Source organism: Hypanus sabinus, chromosome 7 (assembly GCF_030144855.1).
Source record: "Hypanus sabinus isolate sHypSab1 chromosome 7, sHypSab1.hap1, whole genome shotgun sequence".
In the NCBI taxonomy this organism is placed as follows: Eukaryota; Metazoa; Chordata; class Chondrichthyes; order Myliobatiformes; family Dasyatidae; genus Hypanus; species Hypanus sabinus.
Window position 1 is genome coordinate 174,359,168 of NC_082712.1, and position 26,091 is coordinate 174,385,258.

The 26,091-nt window shown below is 43.8% G+C and overlaps 1 protein-coding gene across 1 annotated transcript in view; it reads left to right on the forward strand.

The window, feature by feature from the left end:
- Nucleotides 1-26,091, forward strand: part of kiaa1549la (KIAA1549-like a) — a 250,266-nt gene that overhangs the window by 106,079 nt on the left and 118,096 nt on the right. Inside the window, exons 9-11 of the mRNA XM_059976387.1 lie at nucleotides 6,808-6,867; nucleotides 8,087-8,238; nucleotides 19,837-20,008. Coding sequence (XP_059832370.1) covers nucleotides 6,808-6,867; nucleotides 8,087-8,238; nucleotides 19,837-20,008 — 384 coding nt within the window. The remainder of the gene's footprint in view (nucleotides 1-6,807; nucleotides 6,868-8,086; nucleotides 8,239-19,836; nucleotides 20,009-26,091) is intronic.

A 26,091-nucleotide genomic window follows, 5' to 3' on the forward strand; every position in this document is an offset into this window, starting at 1 on the left:
GTATAGTACCGTTTCGCTAAACTCCTACGCTCAGTCTGCCAGAGAAAGCAGGATCTCCCAGTGGCCACACATTTTAATTCCACGTCCCATTCCCATTCTGCTATGTCTATCCATGGCCTCCTCTACTGTCAAAATGAATCCAAACTCAGGTTGAAGGAACAACACCTTATATACCAGCTGGGTAGCCTCCAACCTGATGGCATGAACATTGACTCCTCTAACTTCCGTTAATGACCCTCCTCCTCTTCTTACCCCATCCCTGACATATTTAGTTGTTTGCCTGTTCTCCATCTCCCTCTGGTGCTTCCCCCTCCCTTTCTTTCTCCTGAGGCCTCCTGTCCCATCATCCATTCCCTTCTCCAGCTCTGTATCACTTATGCCAATCACCTTTCCAACTCTTAGCTTCATCCCACCCTCTCCGGTCTTCTCCTATCATTTCGCATTTCCCCTCCCCCCACTAATTTCAAATCTCTTAACCATCTTTCCGTTCAGTTAGTCCTGACGAAGGGTCTCGGCCCGAAATGTCGACAACGCTTCTCCCTATAGATGCTGCCTTGCCTGCTGTGTTTCACCAGCATTTTGTGTGTGTTGTTTGAATTTCCAGCATCTGCAGATTTCCTCGTGTTTACTACCCTGAAATTCATTTTCTTGAGGGCATTCAAGGAACACATTAGAGTCAATGAAAAATAAGATGCCGTGGTAGCATAGCGGTTAGCGCGGTGTTTTTACAGCTGGTGACATCGAAGTTTGAAATTCAATTTCCCATCCCCTATAATTCAGTTTGTACGTTCTTTCTCATATCTGTGTGGATTTCCTCCAGGTGCTCTGGTTTCCGCCCACGGTCCAAAGATGTACCGATTGGTAGGTTAATTGGTCATTGCAAATTGTCCTGTGATTAGGTTAGTGTTAAATCAGTGGGTTGCATGGCAGGGTTGATGGGGGGGGGGGGCTGGGTGGGTTGGAAGGTCCTTTTCTGTATCTCTAAATAAAACAAAATAAATAAAATAAAAATACAAAATGCTGGCAGAACTCAGCAGGCCAGACAGCATCAGCCTGAAACGTCATCACTACCTCCTCCCATAGATGCTGTCTGGCCTGCTGAGTTCTGCCAGCATTTTGTATTTTTATTTATTTCCAGCATCTGCAGATTCACTCGTGTTGCCTTAAAATAAATAAAATCTACATTTTATGTGTGTTACTGCTTCCCTGGCTGGGAACACCTAACGAGGTGTGAAAACATTACCGTAATGAGATGTATAATGGTAATTGGACTCTGCTGGTGAAGGGAGTTATACAATATAAATATCATTACCCATTAAAGTATTATTTTATATTTTGGGAAGAAGAAGGCGTCAGTGTCGTCACTTACCAGGTTCCATTGACTATACTTTATCAAATGGTTTTAAAAATAAGCAATTGAATTACGTTAACTGAATATTAAATCCCTGTTTATGTATGCAGAGGGAGAATGAGGGATCTGGAATACAGGTTGTTAAAATGCTAATGAATTGCCCTCCATTTTACTTCCTCATGGATTGTACAATACGATCAATTTTTTAAAAAATTCATGCTTGAGGTACAGAGTTTCTTGAGAGTTTATTCTGTGGCAGCTAATTGCCCGTGGAAAGGTGACATTGATTCTGACAGTTACTACAAGGGGTGGTTGGATTCCAAGCGCAGAGATCTGGTGGATGGGCGGGTTATAAAGAAAAGAATGAGGGGAGATCTCACTGAAAGCTGTCACACTGTGGTGGGTCTTCCGGTTTAAGGTGGCACTACTGAAGGCGAGCAACAGCTTGCTGGTACTTTGAAAGGTAAAGAATTTGACTAAAAACATTATTAACATCATCTTTTCTGAAGTAAATTGTGGTAAACTATCACCACAAACAATGAAGACGGACAGACATACTTTATTGATCCCGAGGGAAATTGGGTTTCGTTACAGTCGCACCAACCAAGAATAGTGAAGAAATATAGCAATATAAAACCATAAATAATTAAATAATAATAATGAGTAAATTATGCCAAGTGGAAACAAGTCCAGGACCAGCCTATTGGCTCAGGGTGTCTGACACTCCGAGGGAGGAGTTGTAAAGTTTGATGGCCACAGGCAGGAATGACTTCCTATGATGCTCAGTGTTGCATCTCGGTGGAATGAGTCTCTGGCTGAATGAACTCCTGTGCCTAACCAGTACATTATGGAGTGGATTGGAGACATTGTCCAAGATGGCATGCAATTTGGACAGCATCCTCTTTTCAGACACCACCGTCAGAGAGTCCAGTTCCATCAGAGAGTGGCTATGGGCTGGGCGGCAAGTTCCAGGCTCAGTGCTTTTTGATGTATTGGGGCCCGAGTCCTAATGCAAGGCACAATCCACTCTTTGGACAGGCCCAGATAGGCTGGAAAGGCAGGCTGTTGGGCCTGGAGGTGAGAGTTGGGCCAATTTCGCTCGTTCTCAAAGGATGTTCAATCTGCACTCTGCAGTTCTGAGGCTGTGAGACTGTTCAGGCCGTTGTGCTGCACATCTGCAAGCTTCGCAGAAATTTGCCGTGCTAATATGATGAACAAAGACCGAGGCTTTGGGCCTACCTCGCCGGGCTGCTCCAGGGATTTGGATCCAAAGACTCAATTTGGTTGGCAATGCTGTTGCTCACTTCCATTGTTGGCATGATTTGTGTTTTTTTCTCATTCTCTGTGCATCGGGTGTTGGTCTTTATTTTTTTTGATCGGGTTCTTTTGGGTTTCTTGCTTTGTGGCTGCTTGTAAGCAGGCAAATTTCAAGGTTGTATAATTTATACCTTCTTTGATAATAAATGTAATTTGAATACTTTGAACATGGAGAGGATGTTTCCAATAGAGGGAGAGTCTAGAAGCAGAGGGCACAGCCTCTGAATAGAGGGACATCATTTAGAACAGAGATGAGGAGGAATTTATTTAGTTAGAGGGTAGTGAATCTGTGGAATTCATTGCCACAGGCAACTGTGGAGGCCAAGTCACTGGATATATTTAGAGCAGCAGGTGATAGGTTCTTGATTGTTCAGGGCACCAAAGGTTACGAAGAGGAGGCAGGAGAATGGGTTTCAGAGGGATAATAAATCAGCCATGATGGAATGCAGGAGCAGATTCAATGGCCTGAATGGTCTTTTTCTGTTCCTATGTTTTATAGTCTAATGGTCTTATGGAATGGACTAGAAACCTATCGAATATTGAAAGGCCAAGATAGAATGTAGAACAGACTTGATGGGCAGAATGGCCTAATTCTGGTCCTACATCTTATGGTCTGAGGTGTTTTAAAGGGCTGCAACACATTTAGGAAGGTTTGCAGAGGTTCCTTTTCACAAAAAAAATTACATTGTATATTATATATACAAGTAAACACAACAAGGAACTGCTAGTCTCAGCCTTCATCAAGTCTTGCAGCAGGGAAACAGGCCATTTAGCCCAATTAGCACTGCTGACCAAGATGGCCCATGTGAGCTATTCATGTTTGCCAGTGTTAGGCAGATTTCGCTCTGAACCTTTCCTCTCCATGCACCTGTCCACATACTGTCTAAATGTTGTTAAAGTACCTGCCTGAACCACTTTCTCTGGCAGCCCATTCCACCCTCTGGGTGAAAGGTAGTCCTCAGGTTCCGATTATACTGCTCTCCTCTCACCTCAAACCTCTGCCCTCGACTTCTTTAATCCCCAGCACTGGGGAGGAAGACTGTGTGCTGTATCTATGCAGCTCATGATTGTAAACACCTCTATAAAATCATCCCTTGTTCTCACACAAGATGCTGGTCAGGCACTGCCTAAGGATGAGATTAAACAGTTATGTTTCAGGCCGAGACCTTTCATCAGGACTTCCAGCACAATCCTTGCTGATTTGATTTGATGCAAACAACGGATTTCATGTATGTGACAAATAAAGCGACTCTTTAATCTCTTTCAAAACACGCAAAATGCTGGAGGAACTCAACAGGCCAGACAGCATCTATGGAAGAGAGTACAGTCGATGTTTTGGGCCGAGACCCTTCAGCAGGACTGGAGAAAAAATAGATGAGGAGTAGAGTTAAAAAGTGGGGTGAGAGGAGGGAAAACACAAGGTGATAGGTGAAACTGGGAGGAAGAGGGGTGAATATAGAGCTGGGAAGTTGATTTGTGGAAGAGATAAGGGGCTGGAGAAGGGGGAATCTAATGGGAGAGGATGGGAGGCCATGGAAGAAAGAAAAGGGGTGTGGGGCACCAGAGGGCTGTGTTGGGCAGGCAAGGAAATAAGGTGAGAGAGGGAAAAGGGGATGGGAATGGGGAAGGTGGGGCGGTGGGTTGCCATTAACAGAAGTTTGTGAAATCGATGTTCATATCATCAGGTTGGAGGCTACCCAGACGTAATATAAAGTGTTCCTCCAACCTGAGTGTGGCCTCATCATGACAGTAAAGGAGGTCATGGATGGACATATCAGAATGGGAATGGGAAGTGGAAAGAAAATCTGTGTCCACTGGGAGATCCCGCTTGTTCTGACAGACGGAGTGTAGGTGCTCAGCGAAGCAGTCTCCCAATCTACGTCGATCTCACCGATATACAGGAGGCCACACTGGTTTTCCCTCTAATTACTCTGCCTGTGTTGACTAATCTAGGTTAGGCAACTCATTACGCAACGTAATTAATCAAAGCTCGCACTTTATTACCTCTGCACAAGCAACGACCCCAGGCCAACAACTTAAAACATGAATTCTGCTGTTCCCTCTGTAGCAGTACTCACTCAGAGCACTTCTTCAATTTAAAACACCGAAATAGAGCATCTCCCTTTGGCCAGACTATTGATCCTTTTTATTCTCTCCTAGCCCCTGGTATGGGGTTCTTCCTTGTGATAGTCTCACTGCTTTGTATTTGAATCCCTTCCTATTTATAGAATTTCTTGATCAGTCCAAATGTTGCATTTCAATATCTTTGGCTCGAGGACATCTGACTGATCTGCATCATATTCCCATTAAATTATGGGCAGCATGGTAGCATATGGGGCAGCACGGGTGACCTGGGTTCAATTAGGAGTTTGCACCTTCTCCCTGTGATGGCATGGATCTCCTCTTGGTGTTCTGGTTTCCTCCCACAGTCCAAAGACGTATCAGTTTGTAGGTTAATTGGTCATTGTAAATTGCCGCCTGATTTGGCTAGGATTTAAATCGAGGATTGCTGGGAAGCATGGCTCAAAGGGCTGGAAGGGTCTATTCCACACCGTATCTCAATAGATAGATAAATAAATAAATGTAGTCATGCCAGTATCAATTTATTGTCCTTCTGAAAGTGACAACTTGTAATTAATGCCTCTTTGTCTGCTACTGGATTTGAGTTACTCAGGTCACTGGTTCACCTTTTCACAAACCTGCTTGCTCTATCATACCAAACAACTCCTCACAAGTAACTTCTTATTGGAAATTATCTCCAGTTCAGCAAATTATCAGGAGCATCAACGTGTCAACTTTAAAGCACTTCGATAGAACTATTCCTGAGCAAAACCAGTTCCCAAGACAGCTGACAAAATGGAGGTTACAGAGCAGCTTCACAAAATGGCAGCCTACATTGCTTCAAGCACATCGCAAGAACAAAAACATCCCGTTTGTCTACTCCCTCTGTCCTGACCCATTCGAGTTCAATGTTTTCTTCCATATTTTAATTCCTTCATGGCCAACATCTGTCACATCTTTGATGACTTCGGGCAAATCTGTCATACATGATTGACCCCTCAGAAAATCAGGTTGCTTAGGTTTGTCAATATTCACCTTTTCTTACTAATTAGTTACTTTCTTTATGACCACTGACTCTTGCAACTTGCTACCACTTTGCTGAACACCTCCGCTTCATCTGCCAAAAGCAGAATTTTTGGTAGCCCACCAGTTAAATTCCTACCCGTATCTGTATTCCAACGTTGGTCCATGGCCCCCTCTTCTGCCACAACCTCAGGATGAAAGAGCAAAATCTCATATTCTGTCTCGGTAGCTTCCAACCTGATGGCGTTGACATTGATTCCTCCTTCTGGTAATATTTTCCCCCTCCCATTCATGCTTCATCTGTTCCCCATTCTGGCCTCTTACTACTTCTCACCTGACTATCATCCACCTGTTGCCCCTCCTTTGTCTCTTTCTCTCACGGTCCTCTCTCCTTTCCTATCAGATTCCTTCTCCACCAGCCCATTACCTTTCCCACCCCCCTGGTTTCAGCTGTCACCCTCTAGCAAGTCCTCCTTCCCCTTCCTCTACCTCTTTGTTCTGGCGTCTTCCCCCTTCTCTTCCAGTCCTGAAGTAGGGTTTCAGCCTGAAACTTCGACTTTCATTTCCATAGATGCTACCTGACCTACTAAGCTCTTCCAGCTCTCTGTGTGTGTTGCTCTGGATTTCCAGCATTTGCAGAAACTCTTGTATTAACCTAAATGGGCTTTTCTAACCCCCACTTTCTCTCTTATTGAACACACTGGCTGTTTGCCAATCTTCTGAAACTGTCCCGGAATTTAGTGAGATTTGTAAAATTTCAAACAATGGTGTCCACCATCTCTGCAGTAACTTCCTTTAAAACCCCTGGGGTTGTGCAGTTGGATCCCGGTAATTTATCTGCCTTCTCCCTGTTCCCCAAGAGATACAGTTCCCTGTAACTGTGCATCACACTCAAGTGAACCTCTTTTAATGCCAAATTCTATTTTGGGTGTTAAAGAGAATTCCATCTACTGCCCCAAACTATTCATGTTTTAAAATATTCTTGAAAGAAAATGTTTTTGCACAGTTTTCTCTGAAATGGATTAAACTTCCTGTTTGACCTATTTCCCTTTCAGCTGTGGAGTACAATAACCTGGACACCTCTCCGGCGACTGAGAAGTATTGGGTTGTTACAGGTTTGTAAGTTCCATCGCATGGGAGTATGTGTTGTGCAAACAACTGTTCGTGGTGTGAGAATTGTGTGAAGTTGCCACTCTTTAAGAAAAAAATTGCTTATTTTCCATTGAGAAGACAGCTTCAAGGGTGATGGCATTTCTGTAGGTAGAAGGAAAGAGTGGACTAAAACTGTACTCTCAGATGAGAGATCTCATTGAAATTTATATTTAAAAAATTTAGAGAGCTTAACAAGCTGGTTGCAGGGAGAGCGTTTCCCTGACTGGTCAATTCATTTTGAATGTTTGACTGTGGAGCCTGGAACCAGTGCTCACATGCTCAGAGTAAGGGACTGAGGATCGAGATGAAGAGAAATCTCTTCATTAGAAGAGTGGTGAAGATTTAGAATTCTCTATCCCAAGGGCTGAGGAAAGCTCATTGATTGAGTTCATAGAAGACTAAGATCGATAGACTTTGTTGTAGTATTCATTTATTCTTGCCACATGTACCAAGATACAGTGACAGACTTTATTTGTGTGCATCCAGACAGACCATGGCATACGTACATGCATAAAGTAAGACACACTGCCAGGGTTGTGTGGGCATCTGGAGTCTTTAAGAAATTTAGATAGGAACATGAATGAAAGAAGAATGGAGGACGATGTGGGGGGGGGGTGGCAGAAGTGTTAGATTGGTTTTAGAATAGGTTAAAGGATCAGCATAGCATCATGGGCTGAGAGCCTGAACTGTTCTATGTTACTTATTTATATTTCGGCTCTGTGAGCCTGCGCTGCCCAATTACACCCACGTGACCAATTGACCTACATTTTATGTTATATTAATTTTATTTAGAGATACAGCATGAAACAGGCCCTCAAACTCACCAAGCCACACCGCCCAACAACCCACTTATTTAACCCTAGCCTAATCACAGGGCAATTTACAATGACTAATTAACCAACTAACCCGCATGTCTTTGGATTGTGGGAGGAAAACAGAGCACCTGGAGGAAACCCAGGTGGAGGTGGGGAGAATGTATAAGCTCCTTACAGACGATGCTGGAATTGAACACTGAGCCTTGAAACTCCCTGAGCTGTATTAGCATCACGCTAACCGCTACTCCACTATGGTAATTCCCTGTTCTGCTGCCACAAAGCAATAAATTTCATGTCAGTATTATAAATCTGATTCTGATGGTAAAGTCTTCGGGTCCTAATGTGTGCTGCCTCTTTTTGCCTACAGTTATCCTGGGGGTGGACAACTCTTCACTGGGCGGGAGGTCCCAGCGCTTTGCCAGCCTGATGGAGCAGCGTTTGGCCAACTTGTTTGTGTCCGCCCAGCAGCAGGGACGAAGGTTCAGGCGTGCCTCGACCACCGGCGCCTACACCGTGCAGGTCAGACCTGGTCCCCGAAACCTGCCCCACCCCTGTCCTCGCTGCTGACTTCCAGGCGCCGCTTGTTGGGTTGTTACACTTGGAAGGGATCCCAGTGTTCAGTCCGCAGGGAGTGGCACCGGGCTCCCTCTTGCCTGTCACTTTAACTCTCCATCACACACCCTCCCTGACCTATCGGCCTGTGGCCCCCTGCCTTCTTACAATACTCCTCAACGAAAACATAGGACATAGAACATAGAACATCTACAGGACAGGAACAGGCCTCTTGGACCACAACGTTGTGCCAAACTGATTAAACTAGCCAATAAACACTGAACTGTACTAATCCTTTCTGCCTACACAATGTTCATACCCCTCCATTCTCTGTACATTCATGTTCAAAGTTCAAAGTAAATTTATTATGAAAGTACAAATAAGTTATCATCACTACCTTTATATGATGATCAATGAACCTCTTAAATCCCTCTGCCTTATCTTCTTCCACCACTATCCTTGGCAGTGCATTCCAGGTACCCACCACTCTGTGAAAGTGAACTTACCCCACATATCTCCTTTGAACATCCCCTCTCATCTTAAATGATGTGCTCTAGTATTAATAATTTGACCCTGAGAGAAAGATACCAGCTATCTATGTTATCAATGCCTCTCATAATGAAATAAACTAACATCAGACCTCCCTTCCGCCACAGAGAAAACAACCCAAGTTTGTCCAGCTTGTTTTTATAACTTGTACTGTATAATCCAGGCAGTGTCTGGTAAGCCTCTTGAGGAACAGCTCCTCATCCTTCATCCTCAGAATAGAGGGACTCCATTAAGAGCAGAGATGAGGAGGAATTTCCTTAGCCAGAGACTGATGAATCTGTGGACTTTGCTCCCACAGGTGGCTGTGGAAGCTAAGTCATTGAGAGTATTTAAGGCAGAGTTTGATAGATTCTTAGCAGCTCACATGCAGAATACTGGAGGAAGGGTCCTGATGAAGAGTTTCATCCCTCAACGTCAATTGTGTACTCTTTTCCACAGATACTGCCAGGCCTGCTGAGTTCCTCCAGCATTTTGTGTGTGTTGCTCTGGATTTCCAGCATTTGCAGATTTTCTCTTGTTTGTTGATAGATTCTTGCTGGGTCAGGGCATGAAGAGTTATGGACAGAAAGCAGGAAATTGGGGCTGAGAGGGAAATTGATCAGCCTTGATGAAATGGCAGAACAGAACTGATGGGCCAAATTGCCTGTCTGCTCTTATATTTTATGATAATCTTTTTGGATGGTTTTCATGCCTCTGAACTCATTCAGCCCATCAAGTCAACCCACAGACTTCCCACAACTCCCTCCATCTGTTTTGGTTCAATTTGCCATACACATCTCCTCGAATGGTTCCCATTCTCACCTTACAACAGATCTGCACTGAAAGTCCCTTGAGTTCCTGCTGATCTTCTTTTAACAGCTGTCTCAGGCTTATACTCACTGGAATTTAGAAGATTGAGGGGGGATCTTATTGAAACGTATAAAATTCTAAAGGGATTGGACAGTCTAGATGCAGGAAGATGGTTTCCGATGTTGGGGAAGTCCAGAACGACGCGTAACATTTTAAGGATAAAGGGGAAGCCTTTTAGGACAGAGATGAGGAAAAACTTCTTCACACAGAGAGTGGTGAACCTGTGGAATCCTCTGCCACAGGAAACAGTTGAGGCCGGTTCATTGGCTATATTTAAGAGGAAGTTAAATATGGCCCTTGTGGCTAAAGGGATCGGGGGTATGGAGAGAAAGCAGGTACAGGGTTCTGAGTTGGATGATCAGCCATGATCATACCGAATGGCGGTGCAGGCTCGAAGGGCTGAATGGCCTACTCCTGCACCTATTTTCTATGTTTCTATGTTTCTAACTTTCACCCTCCCCTCCTCCTACCTCACCCCATCTGCCTCTGATTTTTTTAAAAAGAAAAATAATTAGCTTTATTTGTCAGATGTATATCAAAACACACAGAGAATTGTGTTGTTTGTGACAAAGAGCAATGCAGTCCAAGGATTGTGCTGGGGAGCCCCCAAATGTTGCCACACTTCCAGCACCAACACAGCATGCTCATGCTTGTTTCGGAATGTGGGAGGAAACCCACGCAATCACAGGGAGAACGTGCAAACTCCTTACAGATAGCAACAAGGATCAGCGATCACTTGTTCCACTACTGTGCCACTCAGTTTTTTTCTCTCCCTTTTTCGACTGCTATCGATCTATTTCCCCTCTGTTTTTCAGTCTGGATGAAGTGTCTTGATCTGAAGCATTGACTGTCCATTTCCCTTCACAGATGCTGCCTGACTTGCTGAGTTCTTCCATTGCTTTCATACCACATTCACCTGCCACAGACTGCCAGCTCCACTCCTACTCCTCTCCCTTAAACCCCTTCTCAGTCTACCAATCACCTTGCAGTCTTGGCCATCTCCCCACTCCACCCTCAGTCTGATACAAGATATTTACTGGGAACATCAACAATTCCTTTTTTTTCTGCTGAACCATTTCAATAGACAATAGGTGCAGGAGTCGGCCATTCGGCCCTCCGAGCCAGCACCGCCATTCAATGTGATCATGGCTGACCATCCACAATCAGTACCCCGTTCCTGCCCTCTCCCCATATCCCTTGACTCCGCTATCTTTAAGAGTTCTATCTAACTCTTTCTTGAAAACATCCAGAGAATTGGCCTCCACTGCCTTCTGAGGCAGAGCATTCCATAGATCCACAACTCTCTGGGTGAAAAAGTTTTTCCTCAACTCCGTTCTAAATGGCCTACCCCTTATTCTTAAACTGTGGTCTCTGGTTCTGGACTCTCCAATGAATTTCGGATTCACTGTGAGAATGTGGCTGGTGCGCATGTGGCCATTTGATAGCGATCGGTTAGACCAGGCATGGGCAAACTACGGCCCGGGGGCCATATGTGGCCCGTTAAGCTTTTTAATCCGGCCCGCAGAACTTGATGAAATTATATTAATAAACCTTGTTAACGTTTTTCCCCGCAATTCTGGCGTTTTCCCAATAGATGACGCACTCTATATACATTGACCTTTGTTGGGGTGCAGCGTATTACTCCACATTTGCGCTTTACTCTTTGTTCGGCTCGACCTAATTGTGTGAACAGGCATTCAGCGTCATGAATATCAACAAAGCCAGCCACAGATCCAAGTTAACTGACCAACACCTCAGATCCATCCTGAGAATCGCCACAACAAAACTAAATCCAGATTTTGATGCGCTGGCTAAAAAGGGAGACCAACAACACTATTCCCACTGAAATTAAAAATAAGTTTCTTCGTTGTGTTATGAAAAAAATGCATTTGAAAATATTTTTCTCAATAAGCCTTACATGTTACATGTCATTTCTGTTAAGTGATGGACATGAGTAGTGTGCACATGCACGTACGTTCTCAAAATAAAAAATGTGCTCCAGATCAAATAACGCGCTCTGCATACTGGCGCGCTGTCACTGTTCTGTCCTTGTGCTGGTCGTTGTTGAGTTTTGGCACAGGGGACAATTGAATAAGAAGGAGCAGGACAATTAGACCTGCATCTCCTACCGTTTTTGAAATAAAGACAGTCAGGAGGAGAGTGATGATGATAATATCTTGAAGGATATCAGAATTTTCAGTGCTTTAAAATAATAACTGTTACTATTAAAAGAGCTGTGTTTTATTCATTTAATTTTCAGTGTTTTAAAAGTCATTTCAATAAATAGCTGAATACCATGGGACTTCAAAGACAGATATTTTGTTGTAATGCATTTGTTCATTTTCAATTGAAATTAAAGCACATGTTTTCTACATATCCCATGATATTTTATTTTCTCTTATGAGGTGTATTACCAAAACACTCCGTCCATCTGCTCCTAGTCCGGCCCCCCTGTCAAATTTTAGTACCCTTTGTGGCCCACAAGTCAAAAAGTTTGCCCACCCCTGGGTTAGACCCAATTGTGGAGGTCTCTCTCTTTTCTTGGCATGGGCTTTCCAGTGTACATGTCTTTTGTCTCAGTGGGCCCGGTTCATCGGTCCTTCAGTGTAAATTGCCCAGCATGTACCGTTACTGCCATGACTCAGTAAAAATATTTAATCGTACTACTTTATTGTCGTTCTTGCTCTGTATAGACCGAATACTTAACTGATGTGGTAGTCTGATATATATTGTCATATAAAGACAGATGTATGATACTCTTGTTTCTGTCAAAGATGCTGACCTTTGGCCTATTTAGTGTGGAATAAAAATCACAGACTGCAATGCAAAAATGGAACCATAATTTTTATGCTAGCCTTTGGCAAGGATCATCCAGTTAAACTACTCTTTCTCCACAGTTCTGCAAGTATTTCCTCCTTTAATGATTTAACTGGGACCTTGAATTACAGGGGGAGGTTGCATTGATTAGGACTTTACTCCCAGGAATGTAGGAGATGGAGGGGTGAGCTGATAGTAGGGTTTGTCATTTGTCAGGGTTGACCATGGATATGGAGCTGTCTTGATATGCAAACCTGGGCAGTACAATATGGAGAGCAATCTGTTGCCCATGAAGCAAGCTCCCTCCCCCCTCCACGCATCTGATGAACTCAAAGGAACAGCAGAGTTTGGCACCAGCATCATCGCAGGTATTGCCAGTTGGCATTGAACTCAACGTAGGGCTGCCTTAGGGATTGCAGCTCCGGATTTTTCCTCAGTGTTTACTCCTGAAGCCTACCTTATGGGTGTGTATAGCTGCAAGGCAGTGGAGCTTTGAGATCGCAGTTTTCCTTCTAGATGGGCTGCCAACCATGGCTGTTGAACCCTCCCTGCCTGAGGCGGTTGGTCTTAACGCTGCCTTTGCCCCTTCTCCTGTCAGCAGAAATGTTTCAGCTGGGCTTAGTAGCTAAGTCGCACGTGAAGAGCTAGACTTGTCTGTCAGGGGCTATTGGAGATGCACGCCATTGGGAGTATTTAATAGGTAGTGGGAGCTTATCCCCACTATCTCACCCAGCTATAACGATGTTATGGAACAAAGCTGATAGAGGTAGTTAAGATTATAAGGGGCAAAGGCAAGGTGAAAGCACATAGTCTTTTGTGGAAGTGGTGCTAAAAGTAAGAGGTCATAGGCTTCAGATCAGAGTAGGGAGATCTATAAGGGTAGTCAGCCATACCCTATTCTATGATGCATGAATGGGAAGGGTTTAGAGGGAGGAATGAGCTGCCAGAGATAGAGGCTGAGGTGAGCACATTAGCCACATTTAAAAGGCACCCTGATAAGTACATGGAGAGGAAGGGTTGTGAGGGCTGTGGGCTAAATGTGGGCAGATGTGACTAGCTTGCTGGGCAACACAGTTGGTACAGAATAGATGGGCTGAAGAGCCTGTTTCCATGCTTTAGGACTCTGTGACTCTATCAGGTACATGAGTGGGAGGTGGGCCAACCAAGGAAAATCAGACTACCTTAGATGTTAACATGAGGGAATCTGCAGATGCTGGAAATTCAAGCAACACACACAAAATGCTGGTGGAACACAGCAGGCCAGGCAGCATCTGTAGGGAGAAGTACATTCAACGTATTGGGCCGAGACCCTTCGTCAGGACTAACTGAAATCGCCAGCGTTCCACCAGCATTTTCTGTGTGTTGCTACCTTAGATGTTGTGGCTTTATACAACTCTAGTCTGGCCACATCTGGAGTGCTGCATAAAGTTCTGGTCACCCCCATTATTGGCAGGACGTCGAGGCTTTGGAGAGGGTGCAGAGGAGATTTGCTAGCTTGCTGCCTAGATTAGAGGGTATACACTTTAAGGAGAGAGCGGACAACCTGGGTTGTTTTCTCTGGGGTGGTGGAGACTGAGGGGAGATCGGACAGAGGTTTATAAGATTCTTTGAAACACAGATAAAGGAGACAGTATCTTCTTCCCAGAGTCGAAATGTCTAATACTAGAGGGAATGCATTTAATGTGAGGGGTCAAATAGAGTTGTGAGGGACAATTTTTTTACAGGGGGGGTAGTGAATGCCTGGGTGATGATAGAGACAGAAACATTAGGGACTTGTAAGAGACATTTAGATAGACACATGAATGTGAGGGAAATGGAAGGATATGAACGTTGTGTAGGCTGAAGGGATTATAGTCCTGAAGAAGGATCCCGGCTGGAAACGTTGACTATTTACTCTTTTCCATAGATGTGGTCTGACCTGCTGAGTTCCTCCAGAATTTTGTGTGTATTGCCAGAGGTTAGTTTCGTTGGCCATTTGATTATTAATCTAATTGGTTTGGGCCAACATAGTGGGCGAAAGGCCTGTCCTTGTGCTGTAGTGCTGTAAGTGCTAGATGGGTATTTTTCAGCATGGATAAGATGGGCCAAAGGGCCTAATTCTGTGCTGCAGGGCTCTCGTACACTTGTTCACTTTTGGAGAAATACAATGGGATCTGCTTTCAGCAGCTCTGACTGATGGTTTCAGTAACAGTAACCTTGAAATGACTGGATTGTGCTTAAAATATCCCCCAGTTTGCGGATGCAGAGGAGAAAGTCTGGCATCCTTACATGGACTGGCTGAATGTGACGCCAAATTCATGAACAGCTCACACAAAATGCTGGAGGATCTCAGCACGTTGGGCAGCATCTCACCTTCATCATTATTATGAGCCGTGTCATATGACGTAGACAGTCATGGTCTTTGACCATGATAGTTGGCACATTTTTGGTTTGCCATTGCCTTTTTCTGGGCAGTACCTTTACAAGATGGATGACCACAGCCATTATGAATACTCTTCAGAGATTGTCTGCCTGCTGTCAGTGGTCACATAAACCAGGGCTTGTAATTTGCACCAGCTGCTCATAAGACCATCCACTGCCTGCTCCCATTGCTTCGCGTGACCCTGATCGGCGGCTAAGCCAGTGCGACACCTTTGCCCAAGGGTGACCTGCAGGCTGGTGGAGGGAAGGAGCGCCCCACCCCACCCCACCACCCTAGACAGCATCTATGGAAGGAATAAGCAGTCAATGTTTTGAGCTGGCTTTCAGCTGCCCTCTGAAAGAGGCCAGCAAGTTACCCATTTTAAGGGACTCTTAGGGGATGGGAAGGTTGGAGGCCCAATGCCTGCGCGTCTGAGAATCCGAGGCCATGGACTAGAGGTCAGAAGGCTGGAGAAGGCCTGTCCTGGATTTGGAGGCCTGTGTGCATGAGTGAGCGGATGGGGAAGGGGCTTGTTTTGCTGTTATTATCTTGGTTTGTTGTTGTTGCTGTTTGCGGTGTATATATATATTTATTTCTTCATTGAGATACAACATGGAATAGGCCTTTCGAGCCGCACCAGCCAGTGGCCAATAATCTGCACGTCTTTGGACTGTGGAAGGAAACTGGAGCACCCAGAGGAAACACACGCATTCCACAGAGATGACGTACAGGCTCCTTACAGATGATGCTGAAATTGAACTCCGAACTGATTGCTACACCACCGTCGTCCCTAAACGAAAGTACATTTATTATAAAAGTACTTAGATCACGATGTACGTCTGTACCCTGAGTTTTGTTTTCTTGCGGGCAATTGCAGGAAAATGAAGAAAATACGACAAAACTTATGAGCAATGATACCTAGTTGTGCACAGGCTGTATTGGTGCTGGAATGTGTGGCGACACTTGAAAGCTGACCCCAGCACTCCATTAGGTTGGTAACACAAACGGCGCATTTCACGAAATGTTTTGATGCACATGTGATAAATAAATGAACCTGAATCAGAATTGAAATGCCAACATTTCCCAGTGATACCCAGAAATAGTGAAATGTAACCAAAAATCCCTCCTGCACCTTCAGGGATGTAGCTGTCACTTAAAAACAAACCAGATCCACTGAGAGACTAAACCAGGGTAATTGACACTGTATGACATGCTTCCAAATAACAAATTTTCAAGTCAATAAAAGTACATTCGATCCTTTATTACGAAGCCAGGAAAGACGAATGATCTTGTAACAACATAAAACTAATGAAACTAAATTAGTGATACAGTGATCTGAGCATTCATCAGTGTAACTAAGCATTCTAATTAGCAATATAACTAAGTGATACTCAGTATAATTAGCAGTTGAACTAAATTAGTGTTTCATTTAGCAAAGCAGTCTAATAACATTCCAGTGAGGGTTACTAGTGTATTTACATGGTCTAATAATGTTCCAAGTTACTGTATTTAAGTGATCAACAAAAAATAACATTCTCCATGACTCAGTCCTTCTGGCTAACAACTAACTACCCCCAAGCATGAATACGGTACTACCACGTCCTAACCCATGTGACAGATTACCGTCATAAACGCACCTCAAAATGCAATACAGACAGGTAACAGACACATGGCTCCCACAAAGATCATAAATGACTGAACAAGACAAGTTCTCATCATTTCCCTTCTGGTTCTTTTGTCAATTACATCGTATCTGTGACCTCTGCTGGGGTTTATGTCAAGTCAGTAAGGAGAAACAGTTTCCCCTTGCTTCCTGTGTAAAAATTCGAGATGATTTTAGATGCCTCAGTTACGTCGGAATCAGAACCAGGACCAGATTCAATATCACCGTCATATGTTTTGAATTGAATTGACTTTATTACTTACATTCTTCACATGCATGCGGAGTAAAAATCTTTACGTGACGCCTCCATCTAAATTGGCGATGTGCAAATTATAGCAATTCATAATAAATTGTGTGTACAACAGAACAGTAATAAGATGGTTAAATATGAATAACAATCAATATGACATAGAAATACAGTTGTGTCAGCATGAATTAATCAGTCTGATGGCCTGGTGGAAGAAGCTGTCCCGGAGCCTGTTGGTTCTGGCTTTCATGCTGCGGTATCGTTTCCCAGACAGTAGCAGCTGGAACAGTTCGTGGTTGGGGTGTCTTGGGTCCCCAGTGATCCTTTGGGCCATTTTTACACACCTGTCTTTGTAAATGTCCTGTATAGTGGGAAGTTCACAACTTCAGAATCACTGGGCTGTCTGCACCACTCTCAGCAGAGCCCTGCAAATAAGGGAGGTACAGTCCCCATACCAGGCAGTGATGCAGCCAGTCAGGATGCTCTCAATTGTGCCCCTGCAGAAAGTTCTTAGGATTTGGGGGCCCATACCAAACTTACTCAATTCCCGCCACTGTCCATAAGGAGTTTGTGTGTTCTCCCCGTGGGTGTGTGTGGGTTTCCTCCAGGTGCACTGGTTTCCTCCTACAGACCAAACGTGCTAGATGGTCGTTTGATTTGCTATTGTAAATAGTCCCATTGTTAGGCTAGGGTTAAAGAGGGGGTTGCTGGGCAGCGTGGCTCGAAGGGCCAAAGTGGCCTATTCTGTGCTATATCTCTAAATAAATAAGTAATGAAGGTTTACCCCTGTCTGCATCTTCATCTACAAATTGATGTGTTGACATTGGAGGGGGTTCAAAGCAGGTTCACGAAAATGATTTCAGGATGAATGGCTTCTCATATATGCAGCGTTTGATCGCTCTGGGTCTGTACTTGCTGGAATTTAGAAGAATGGGGGAGAGGGGGATCTCATTGAAACTTATTGAATGTTGAAAGGTCTGAGCAGGGTGGTTGTGGAGAAGATGTTTCCAATAGCGGGGGGAATCTAGGACCAGAATAGAGGGACATGCATTTAGAATGGAGATTAGCAGCAATGTTCCCTCTAATTTGTAATGACCAGTGTACACAAAAATCTTGTGCTGTGCGATTTTTTGCCCAGTGACAACAACACCAGCACACTGAATAATTTCTTCAGTAAAAGCAGTATAAGTAAGCCAGTTCTAAAATCTGCAGACAAATCATCGCAAACTCCATGTTGTCAACACCCTCTGCATCAGAAACCGGAAAAGGAAATGTGATTGTGGGCGATGGTGAAATATACAGTACTTAACATGCCAATGAGGTGGAGGGTGACAAGCTTTTGTGCACAGTTTATATTTCTTTGTGTGCTAGTTGCAAAAGATGTGTGTGTGCACACCTCAGAAGGAACATTGATGAGGAGGAATTTTAGCCAGAGGATGGGGAATCTGTTGTCACAGGTAGCTGTGGAGGCAAGGTCTTCGGGTGTATTTAAAGCAGACATTGATAAGTTTGTGTTACGTCAGGGTGCAAAAGGTTATGGGGAGGAGGCAGGAGAATAGAGTTGAGAGGGAAATGGGTAAACCATGATAAAATGGTGGAGCAAACTCAATGGGCTGAATGGCCTAATTCTGCTCCTGTGTCTTATGGTCTTATCCCACACAGATCCTCGTGAATGGTATGGCCGAAATAGATCAGAGTGTTGAGAAGGGAAGTTGGGCAGTTATGCTGAAGTTGTATAAGACATCGGTGAGGCTAAATTTGTGGTGGGAGCGTGGAATGCACTGCCAGTGACCATGGTAGAGGCCGATACAATAGGGTCTTTTAATAGACTCTTAGATAGGTACTTGGAGCTTCGAAAAATAGAGGGCTACGAGGTAGGAAGTTCTAGGCAGTTTCTAGGGTAGGTTACATGGTCGGCACACCATTGTGGGCTGAAGGGCCTGTAATGTGCTGTGGATTTCTATGTTCTAAATTTAGGGTATTGTGTGCATTTCTTAAAAACATACCTGCAGCAAAGCTATTACTAAGATTGAAAGAATGCTGAGAAAATTTTCAAGGACATTGCTGGGATTTGGGTCTTGAGTTACAGGGAAAGGGTGAACAGGCTTGGATTTTATTCCCTGGAGCTCAGGAAAATAAAGAGAGACATTATAGAGTCATAGAAAAGTACAGCACAGAAACAGGCCCTTTGGCCCATTTCGTCCATGTCTAACCATTTCAACTGTCTACTCCCATCAACCTGCACTGGGACCTTAGCTCTCCATAATCCTACCATCCATATACCTATCCATGAGGTATAGTAAATTATGAGGGGTAAAGATGTTCCTTTCTCCTGTGTGATTTTACCCAAAATGCCCTTTTACCTGCCCCTCCCCCTTAAGGGCTGCACAACACTCCCAGCACTGTATTTATTCAATTTATTTAGAGATCATTTGTTTATGTTGTACGACATAGATGCTCCTGCTCTTCTCATGACTGTGATTGTTCCTGGCAAATTTTTCTTCAGAAGTGGTTTGTCATTGCCTTCTTCCGGCCAGTGTCTTTACAAGATGGGTGACCCCAGCCATTATCAATACTCTTCAGAGATTGCCTGCCTGGTGTCAGTGGTCGCATAACCAGGACTTGTGATCTGTACCGGCTGCTCATACGACCACCCACCATCTGCTCCCATGGCTTCACATGACCCTGATTAAGGGGCTAAGCAGGTGCCACACCTTGCCCAAGGGTGACCTGCAGGTTGACAGAGGAAGGAGTGCCTTACACCTCCTTTGGTAGAGACGTGTCTCCATCCTGCCACCCATTTAGAGATAGTGCACAATAAAAATCCCTTCCGACCCAGAGAGCCTGCATCACCCAATTATACCCATTACCTTTTTGGAATGTGGGAGGAAACTGGAGGAATCCCACACATTCACAAGGAGAATGTATCACTGTTTACAGAGAGAAGAGGGAGTTAAACCAGGGTCGATGGTACTATGGTAATGCTATGATAGAGGCATTGGTGACGATTGATGTTTGTGCCTTTTCATTCCTCTGCAGCTGGTCAGGATGAATCGCCTCGCTGGCCCCAGGAACCCAGCTGAGTTGACCTACTATGCCCTGGAGGATGGCAGAGCCTTGCTGGGCACCACAGCGGCAAAGATCTTGAACACCATTGACCCGCAGTCTATGGCTTTGGAGCTTGGCTACCGTGTCCACGTGCAGGCGGAGCGTAAGTGAATCCTTGCCTCCTTGGGAGAAGGGAGGTGATCCTTGGATCTGAGAGGAGTTAGACTTCAGGGGTAAAATTAGGGTTTACTTCATGCGGATGACGCTCTAGGCAGAACTTTGTGACAGAACTGTGAAGACCATAGATAGGTTTGAGGTGACCATGGACAGGTATGAAGGTTAATGGGGCAAAGCGGAAAATCACAAAACATAAGCGTTTATTTTCAATGCACAGGTACAATGAAAAACTCAGTACTGCAAATTTGCAGATGCATCCCATCAGGTAAGCAGCATTCACAAGGAAACCAAAATTTATCACAAATTGTAAACCATTTTACAAGAAACCACAACTATAACAAACAAAAGCAAAGTCCATTTTAGTGCAGAGTGGTCATAGAGTTGCTGAACTGGGGAAATTAGGGTTGTGAAGGTTGGTTCAAGAACTGAATGGTTGAAGGGAAGGAAATTCTTCCCTTTGCCAGTTTTCACGGAGACCTCCTGGGTGTTGGATGAAGTTCTCTGGTGATCACCTTGCCAACGGTCTCTGACTGGTTCCTTTGAAAGTTTTGAGATGATAGATGCAACATAAAGCACAGAAAGGCAATCACGAGGAAAAGTGCACCAGTGTCTTCACTTTCCTAGAAGGTTTAGGAGGTTTGACTTGTCTCCAAATACTCTAACAAACTTCTACAGATGCACTGTTGAAAGTGTCCTGACTGATTGCATCCATAGGAAACTCAGTAGTTAGCTGAATTCTCAAGAGATTCTGTGGCCATAAAAAAGATGCCAGAGTGGTGTGTTGTCTCCCAGCTGCTAGGGTCAAGGATGTCTGAGATCAGCTGCAGAAGATTCTCAAGAGGGAGGCTGAGCGGACAGAAGTTGTGGTGCACATTGGCACCGATGACAGGTGTAGAAAGGGGGAAGAGGTCCTGTGCAGTGAGTGTAGGGAGTTAGGGAAAAGGCTGAGGAGCAGAACCTCCATTGTAGTAATCTCTGTATTATTCCCAGTACCGTGTGCTAGTCAGGGCTGGAATACAATGAATGAGTGGCTGAAGAAGTGGTTCAGGGGGCAGGGGCAGTGTTTTCAGATTTCTGGATTATTGGGATCTCTTCTGGGGAAGGTATGACCTGTACAAGAAGCGAAAACACAAGAAAATCTGCGGATGCTGGAACTCCAAAGCAACACGCACAAAATGTTGGAGGAACTCAGTGGGCTAGGCAACAACTATGGAAAAGAGTATACAGTTGACAGTTCAGGCCGAATTGAAGAGTCCTGGTCTGAAACTTTGACTATATTCAATTCCATACATGTGGCCTGGCCTGCTGAGTTCCTCCAGCATCTTGAGTGTGTTACTTGTACAGAAGAGATGGGTTACACCTGAAATTGAGGGGAACAAATATCCTAGATTTGCTAGAGCTTTTGGGGAGGATTTAAACTAATTTGTCTGGGGAACAGGAACCAGAGTGATAGGACTGAGGATGGGACAGTTGGTATACAACTGGAGGCAGATGCCTGGACAAAATTGCCGTCAGTTGAAGTATAATGAGGGAAAAATCAAAAAGGGAGACAAGTGGAAGACTAAAGGTGTTATATTTTAATGCATGCAGTATACAGAATAAGGTAGATGATCTTGAGGTATAGTTAGAGATTGGCAGGTATGAGTTTGTGGGTATCAGAGAATTACAGAGGCTTGAGAAAGGAGCTGGCCAAAGTGAATTGGAAGAGGACACTAGCAGGGATGATGGCAGAACAGTAATGGCTGAAGTTTCTGGGGGTATTTCGGAAGGGGCTGGATAAATTCATCCCAGAGATGAAGTATTCTAAAGAGAGGATGAGGCAGCTCTGACTGACAAGGGAAGTCAAAGATGGTTGTCATCATAGGATAGTGCAGCAGAAGATGACCCTGATCCAACTCATCTTCCACTGAGCAAACTTTAGAGAACAGCTCCAGTCTATCACGGACTTCAGCTGTCTTCCATACTGCTTCCCGAGTCTCTTTCCCTGAGCGGCTGCAACAGGCAACCCCGTGGCATGAGGACATGTTTACTTAGATTTTCAGAACTCTTTGACAAGGTGCCAATTGCTTAACAAGATAAAAGCCCATGGTATTACTGGAAATAAATAATTTCTGGATAGAAGATTGGCTTACTGGTGGGAGAAAATGAATAGGAATAAAGGGGGCCTTTTCTGGTTGGCAGCTGGTGGCTAGTAGTGTTCCGCAGAGGTTGGTTTCTTTTCATATAATATGGCAATGATTTATTTGGATGACGGAATTGAAGCCTTGTGGACACGTCTGCGGCTGAAACAAAGATAGGTCAAGGGGCGGGTGGTGTTAAGGAAGGAAGAAGTTTGCTGAAGTTCTTAGATTGAAAGAATGGACAAAGAAGTGGCAGATGGAATATACAGTTGGGAGTATGGACTAGTATATAAGAGCAAGGATGTAATGCTGACCCTTTATAAGGCATTGAGCAGAGCACACAGAGTATTGTGAACAGTTTTGGGCTCCATATCTAAGAAGAGATGTGCTTGCATTGAAGAAGATCCAGAGGAGGTTCATGAGATGATTCCAGGAATGAAAGTGTTAACCTATGAGACACTTCTGATGGCTTGGGTCTTTACTCTCTGGAGTTTAGAAGAAAAACAGGGGAGCTCATTGAAACCTATTGAATGTTGAAAGGCCTAGATAGAGTGGGTGTGGAGAGGATGTTTCCTATAGTGAGGGAGTCTAGGCGCAGAGGGTACAGCCTCAGAATAGAGGATCATCCATTTAGAACAGGGGTAAGGAAGAATTTCTTTAGCCGAAGGGTGGTGAATCTATGGAATTCATTGCCACAGATGTCTGTGGAGGCCAGGTCATTGATCATTTTAAAGTGGAGCTTGATAGGTTCTTGATTAGTAAGGGCATGAAAGGCCGTGGAGAGACGGCAGGAGAATAGGGTTGAGAGGGATAATAAATCAGCCAGGATGGAATGGCAGAGTAGACTTGATAGGCCGAATGGCCTAATTCTGCCTTTGTGTCTTATTGTCTAATGCATAAAGAGAGCAATGGACTCAACCCAATACATCACTGGAACATGTCTCCCCACAATTGGTTGTATTTACACCACCATATAGGCCATGCCATCCTTTTGCAGCTACCATCAGTCAGGAGGTACAGAATATTACATTACCAGGTTCAAGATCACATACCATTTGGTCTTTCAACGAACTGACACAACCCTAATCACTACCTCAGTACAATAACACTCTAAATATTTTGCATTATAGTGGACTTACTTTTGTTGTATTTCTGTATTTCTTGTGAAAATCAAGTATACTTTATGGTTTAGTAGTGAATGCAACATTCCCTTTTTTTTATACATCTGCTTGGACCAACCATTGCTCTAAGCACAAAATTTTTACATTGGCTGAAAACTGTGTGGCACTTTAAATATTTTTTTTCATAATATGCACATCAAAACAAACACAAACTACAGTTCACAACACAAGTAAACAATGTCAGGCAGTCAAAGCAACTGACAAGTCCAATGGAAAAAGTAAAATGGTTTGACTAGATGGTATCAGCAATCAGCAGGCCAGCAGTTTATTAAGAATGAGCTACTGACTTCCATTCTGTGTTTATTGTTACAATTTGTAACTGGAAACTGATAACGCAACTATGTTGAAGCTCTAAAATGTTTCAAAATAAAGGTTGTGGTACATTTATTTAGAACATTTATGGATTATATTCATATTTACGGAGTATTAATAACAGTGTATTTCACAATTATATATAATAAATTTCAAAATTATATTAGCATAATTTAATAATTATGTTAACATTATATAAAATAAAGTTCCACCTGTGTGGTAACAAATGCTATGTTCACAGGAGCATTTCAGTAACTGTGTGGCCAGGTACCTGGGCAGATTAGTGGGAACAGTGATGTTGTGTATCCGATGTTATGTGCTTGTGATGTTTGCTGCAAATTTTTCATTGCATCTCTATCTTCAGGTACTAGTGCAGATGACAGTAAACTTGAATTAGTTCACTGAGTGAACTGACTTCTCTCATCCTGCATTGCATCAGGGATTGAAGAAAGGACAGGGAGCGATGCTGGTTTGAATTAGGGCTAAATGTTGTAAAATATCAGAGAGGGTGTTGAAGAGATGAAATTGCATCACCTCTTTTAAATTGGAGTAGCACACATAATGCTGGAGTAACTCAGCGGGTCAGGCATCACCTCTGGAGGCAAATGGACAGTTGACGTTTTGGTTGGAGACCTTCATCTGCACTGAAAAAAAAGAGGGAAGATAGCTGGTAGAAAGGGTTGAGGGGTTAGGGATGTACAGGGTGCATAAGAGGTTCACAAGAATGATCTCTGGGAATGAAAAGGTTAATGTATGAGGAGCATTTGGTGGCTTTGGGCCTGTACCCGCTGGAGCTTAGAATTGGGGGGAAGGGAATCTCATTGAAATCTATATTGAATATTGAAAGGCCTAGGTGGAATGGATGAGGAGAGGATGTTTCCAATAGTGGACTAGAAGTCTAGGGACCAGAGGGCACAGCCTCAAAATAGAAGGATGTCACTTTAGAATAGAGACGAGGAGAGATTACTTTAGCTAGAGGTTGGCAAATCTGTGGAATTCATTGCCACAGATGGCTGCAGAGGGCAAATCATTAAAGCGGAGGTTGATAGGTTCTTGATTAGTAAGGGTGACAAAGATTACAAAGCGAAGGCAGGAGAACAGGGTTGAGAGGGAAAATAAATTAGCCATGATGGAATGACGGAGCAAACGAGGAGGACCAAATGGCCCAAATCTGCTCCTGTGTCAATTGGTCTGAATAACAGTTGGGTGACAGGTTCTGGTGTCACTGGTTTTTCACTAACAGTTTCCTCACAAACAGTATCTCTCTGTATGCAATGTCTCCGTAAGTGTAAAGGCAGTGATTGAATAGGTGGGTAGGGCGGCACACTAGCTCACCACTTTACAACGTTAGCTGTAAGATCGGGGTTCAATGTTCGCCATTGTCTGTAAGGAGTTTGTACATTCTCCCCGTGTCTACGTGGGTTTCCTTCAGGTGACTCAGTTTCCCATCACATTCCAAGGATGGACTGCTGAGGGTTCGTAAGCTGTGGGCCTTCTATATTCACATAAGATGTATGGCAACAGTTTGCAGCCTGTCCCCAGCACACCCTCAACATATTTCACCTTACGTTTCAATGTTTCGATGTACATATACCAAATAAAACTAATCTTTATCTTTGGAAGTTTGGCCTTTTTGTTCAGATTAGGAGCCAATGAAGTGAAACCCAAGTGCTTTAATGGAGTAAACATTTGGCATTTTCCCCTTCATTGATTTAGGCAGAACATAATGTAATTTAGTCATTTCAAGGGACCATAATAAAATTCAGATTGTCTCTATTGTTTAATAAGTAGACCAGAATGTATTTTAAATGAATCCCACTATCCATTAAACAAACCATATTAACGAGAACATTGTGCTGCACAATTAATTATTCGGACACAACTGCCAGTCTCTGCAGCTTTAGGCTGTGAGAAATGTGGAATGTGTGAAATTAAGCATAAATTCCTTCAAATAAACATTAAACATGAATATATACAGCACTCTACAAAAGTCTTTGGTACATATATATAATTAGGATGCCTAAGACTTTTGCACAGTACTGTAATAATTTTATGTATCACACTGTACTGCAGCCATATAAAAAAAAACACATTTCATGACATATGTGAATGCTGATAAACCTGTTTCTGTTATGGGTCTCTATTGTGGATTGAGAGTGGGGAGAGGCAGGGAGAGGGGAAGCATGGTTGGGAAAAGGAGGGAGAGGGAAGCACCGGAGAGACATTCTTTAATGATCAATGAACCAATTGCTTGGAATCAAATGACCTGGTCTGGTGACTCAGGGTGTGTCTGCATCCACACCACCCTTGCCACTGACCATCCTTCTCTCCCACCTGTCTCATATCCTTCCCACAGGGTTCCACCCTCACCATTTCCAACATGCTTTGCTCCCGTTAGATTTACAAACTCGCTCTCTGCTCCACGTTGACAAATGCAGGAATGTGCAAAAGCCTCA